The 4,244-nt window shown below is 33.2% G+C and overlaps 1 protein-coding gene across 1 annotated transcript in view; it reads right to left on the reverse strand.

Annotated features, from left to right (window-relative positions):
* The window catches only part of LOC106101483, a 2,926-nt gene extending 464 nt beyond the window's left edge, over positions 1–2,462 (reverse strand). The window contains exons 1-3 of the mRNA XM_013280726.1: positions 2,306–2,462; positions 1,171–1,341; positions 323–497 (exon numbers count right to left, since the gene is read on the reverse strand). Of these exons, the coding sequence (XP_013136180.1) occupies positions 323–497; positions 1,171–1,341; positions 2,306–2,392 (433 nt within the window). The 5' untranslated portion in view covers positions 2,393–2,462. The remainder of the gene's footprint in view (positions 1–322; positions 498–1,170; positions 1,342–2,305) is intronic.
* Positions 2,463–4,244: the final 1,782 nt, after the last annotated feature.

The raw sequence follows: 4,244 nt of genomic DNA on the forward strand, positions 1-4,244 counted from the left end.
CTAAAAAGGGGGCGCCATAGAAGTTTTACCCAGGTGGCTACGCGCCAAAAATGGTACCTGATTTATGTAATACCACACACACCTTGACAAATCTAACTGAAGAATCAAATTGTTTACTGTTAAGAGCGCACGTTTGACTAAACTATCGCACAACTGAGTAATCGCGCTTTGATTCCTATGAGCTTATATGGAGCGCACTTGTGCAACTAACTAGTTGAATTGGCTGCGAAACAATCGACAATCGCACAATTGTTTTGCGATAGTTTTGTCAAAGGCGTGCGCCCGCTTTAAAACTAAATGTACTTAAATGAATAAAACTTACTTAAGACAGCAATAACACCAGACGAGAATATCGCCATTGACTCTAATAACTTTTCGTCTACCCTCATAGAATTATCACAGATTAAAAATCCACCAACCAGCATGAAGAATATTATCAATGCAATTGTATACGCGATTCCGAAGCGCCAATAAATTCTTATTAAAGTTGTATTTTTCTGTAAAAAAAACATACCATAACTATCTTATCTTACTAATATTATAAATGCGAAAATTTACATGGATGAATGGATGGATGTTTGTTAGAGTTTGTAGCCTAAACGGATAAACGGATCTCGACAAAATTTGGCATAGATGTAGAATATAGTGTGGAGAAACACTAATATAATTTTTTTTAAATTCCACGCCAACGGAATCGCGGGCGTAAGCTAGTTAATACTAAATGCGAATGTTTGGATAAATGAATACCTACGTATCTCCAAAACTTAACGGCCATTGATGAAATTTGGCAAAGAAGTAAAACAGTCTAGAAGAGCATAGACTACTTGGAAGTTATACCAAAAACACGACTGACCCTAATGCTTAGGGCAAGAATAAAGAATGTTACCACACGAAATATATTAATAGAGGTTAGGACATGAAAATCCTTCCTGTGTTTATCGGGTAACAAAAAAGTATTTGAGATTTGACAAATTTAGTAGAGTTGGTTTTTCATGATGATGGATGGATGGATGTTTGTTAGAGTTTGTAGCCTAAATGGCTAAACGGATTCTGATGAAATTTGGTATAGATGTAGAGGATAGTCTAGAAGAACACATAGGCTACTTAGTTTTTTTAATACCACGCGGATGGAGTCGCGGGCGAAACCTAATATTCTTTATAAATGCTTACCTTGTGCAGGCCGACAATGAAAGCGATATTAAATATAATATCAAATAACAGTATAACTAGTGCAAGCACAAATATAGCGATAATACATATTCCTTCAGGACCAAGGATTAGAAACCACACTAACAGGGGAATCCAGACGAGAATCGTTCCTAGACTTACTATCGTAGCGATCTGAAACAAAAGCAGACTAATATTATAAATGCGAAGTTTAGATGGATGTTTGCTAGAGTTTGTAGCACAAACAGCTGAACGGATTTCAATGACATAGATGTAGAGGATAATCTGGAAGAACACATATGCTATTCACTTTTATTTTTTTTCAATTCCACGAGGATGGAGACGACTCCGTCATGATTTCACTAGTTTTCGTCATGCGTCAATGCAAAAGTTTGGATAGATCGATATTTGTTACGGAAGAAATCGGTACCGCGCCGGAGTAGTACAACACTAGATCATTGCTATACACGGCCCGTCCCTATGACATCTGTCAAAGGCAATGTGAGTTTTAAGATAAGCGCCATTTTGGCGGGAATCGGAAGCTATCGGAATTAAAGTGTTATTACAGTTGTTACAATTATTTTTTATATATCTCCAAAACGGCTTAACTTATCACGATGAAAACACGGATGTAGAAATCTGGAAGAACACTGGTTACTAAGTGAATTATTTCTCGTGGATAAACCCACGGGCAAGTAGTAAATTATTAATAATGAATTCTGGATTCATTGCATCACAAAATAGTCACATTTATATATCTATGTTGCCGTGATTTAAATAACTTTTAAAAGTTTAATTAATTTTGTTACAAATACAAAGAGATTCAAATATATAGAGGAGACATTCCATAGTTAACACTTTATTAAAAACATTTTTCACATAATCATCACTATCGCTATCTATTAATCATTGTATTTAAATTAAATGCCAAAAGGTGTCTATAAATAAACATTTAAATGTTTAACTATATTATATTTTGTACTACCGTTAAGTTTATTTCATAATAAAACATGGAGATTGTTATGATTTTGTAAAAAGTGACGTAGTTACTAATTTTTTTTATTCACTATGCCTCGTCTGTATATTTAAACATCTTTGTACAAATACAATACAAGGAGATTAAAATAAATGTACTAACCAATTTGACATATGACCATACCAGAAGGCCATATCTTAGAGGTACACAAAAACAGCATCTCGTTAGATTTGGTATTTCACCGTGCATAATAAAAACTACAGATCAAAAACGTAAAAATCGCACGAACACTCCGTACCAAACGAACGTGGGACGTCGACTGAGCTTTATTCCAAATAAACCGCGCATATAGTTCGTTTATATGCATTTCGTATAACAAAAATATCTCTGATAACCATACTTGCTTGCAAAACTCGATGTTTTTTTTAAATACATATAAATAAAACAAAAAAAATAGTCAAGGAATGCATCGAAAGGTAGAATAGAATAGGCGATATTATTAAACAGGGATTTTTGTACTGATTTAGGTAATTTTTGACAATTTTACTTTTATTTAAGTAAATTTATAAGTATAGAAAAAGTTTAGAAAGGTTTATATTTAGTAACTAATAAGCGGTCATTCAAGAAACTTGATTCTTGTTACTAGGGGTTTCCCGCGACGCATTTTGCAAGATTCGAGGTTAAGGTCATTAAACTCTTGTCTCAACTTGACCGAATTAAAATATCGTTTTGTATCTTCTTTTAATTATCAATAAATAAACATAAAAAACAAATATCAATAAAATAATAATATTTTTTTTATAGAGTTAAGATACATTTATTTGCATTTTTTTTAATAAAAAGCATGGTAGGCTTAAATACAGCTAACAGTATTTGTCTCTAGGACCGACTATCAGTCATATCTTACTAATGTTATAAATGTGAAAGTTTGGATGGATGGACGTTTGTTAGAGTTTGTAGCCTAAAAGGCTGAACGGGTTTGGATGAAATTTGGCATAAATTTCGAGGATTGTCTGGAAGAACACATAGGTTACTTTATTTTGTATTTACTAATACCACGCGGACGGAGTCTCGGGTGGAAGCTAGTATTTTATAGTTAAGACAATGTGTGTTTTTAATACAATTTGAGGTTATGTATCGATCTATATTCGGTGAATTTGTGTATGCTACAGTAGTGAAAACCCACGTTAAGAATACACCCGAGTATGATAAAAGTCCAAAGTCCATGTTTGTTATTTTACTGTTTTTCCCACATCCTGTTTGTTTATTAAACTGCGCAGTAAATGATAAAACTCTCTGTTCGTCATTTCCTTTAAATGTTCGCATTACGCGGAATTTACATTTATATAGCAAAGAGATTAAAATTTACACTAAATATGGAACAACACCAGAATCGATTTAATTCGTAGTATCCTGTCTGATATTTTGTTAGTCTTTGTTAGATAGCTTGTTGCTCCTGTACAAAGTACCAGTACTAGCTAATGCTCGCAACTTCGTCCTGTAAAATTAAAAAAAATAATAAAAATAAATACAGCCAATGTATAACTGATAACGTAGCTTTTTAATAGTGCAAGAATTTTTGAAATCTGGCCAGTAGTTTTGGGTTATTTCAATACATACAAAAATACAAATTCCTCTTTATAATAGGAGTCCTATTAATTTAAATTAATAATCTATCAGCCTAATACAATTTCTAAATCTTTTCATCATTACTCCTGTTCTTTTGTAATTGGCAAAATATGGCAAAGTACTACTCGTCCATAATTGTCTCAAATCCCTATTTTCTTCTGTCTTTTGTCACTTGCATCCATCCATATCCAATCACGTTAATCTTATGACATTATTGGTAGAAAGTTCAGTTAAAAGCTTTTAATATAAGCTCGATTGTAATCTGAGTTTGAGTGACTGGGCAAAGTCACACTGGCCCAGTGCGACTTCACATATATCTCTGAATTGTCACAGATGCAGTTTGCATCATTTTCCTTTATTTCGGACTATTAAAATATTTTCACATTATTGATATCTGGCAATGACTATTGCGCATGTCTAGAAATAGATCGACGCTGTGAGATTCTGTTCGTATAGTTATTTTACTGCGCGA

The sequence above is a fragment of the Papilio polytes genome, unplaced genomic scaffold (genome assembly GCF_000836215.1).
Source record: "Papilio polytes unplaced genomic scaffold, Ppol_1.0 DF823980.1, whole genome shotgun sequence".
NCBI classification, from domain to species: Eukaryota; Metazoa; Arthropoda; class Insecta; order Lepidoptera; family Papilionidae; genus Papilio; species Papilio polytes.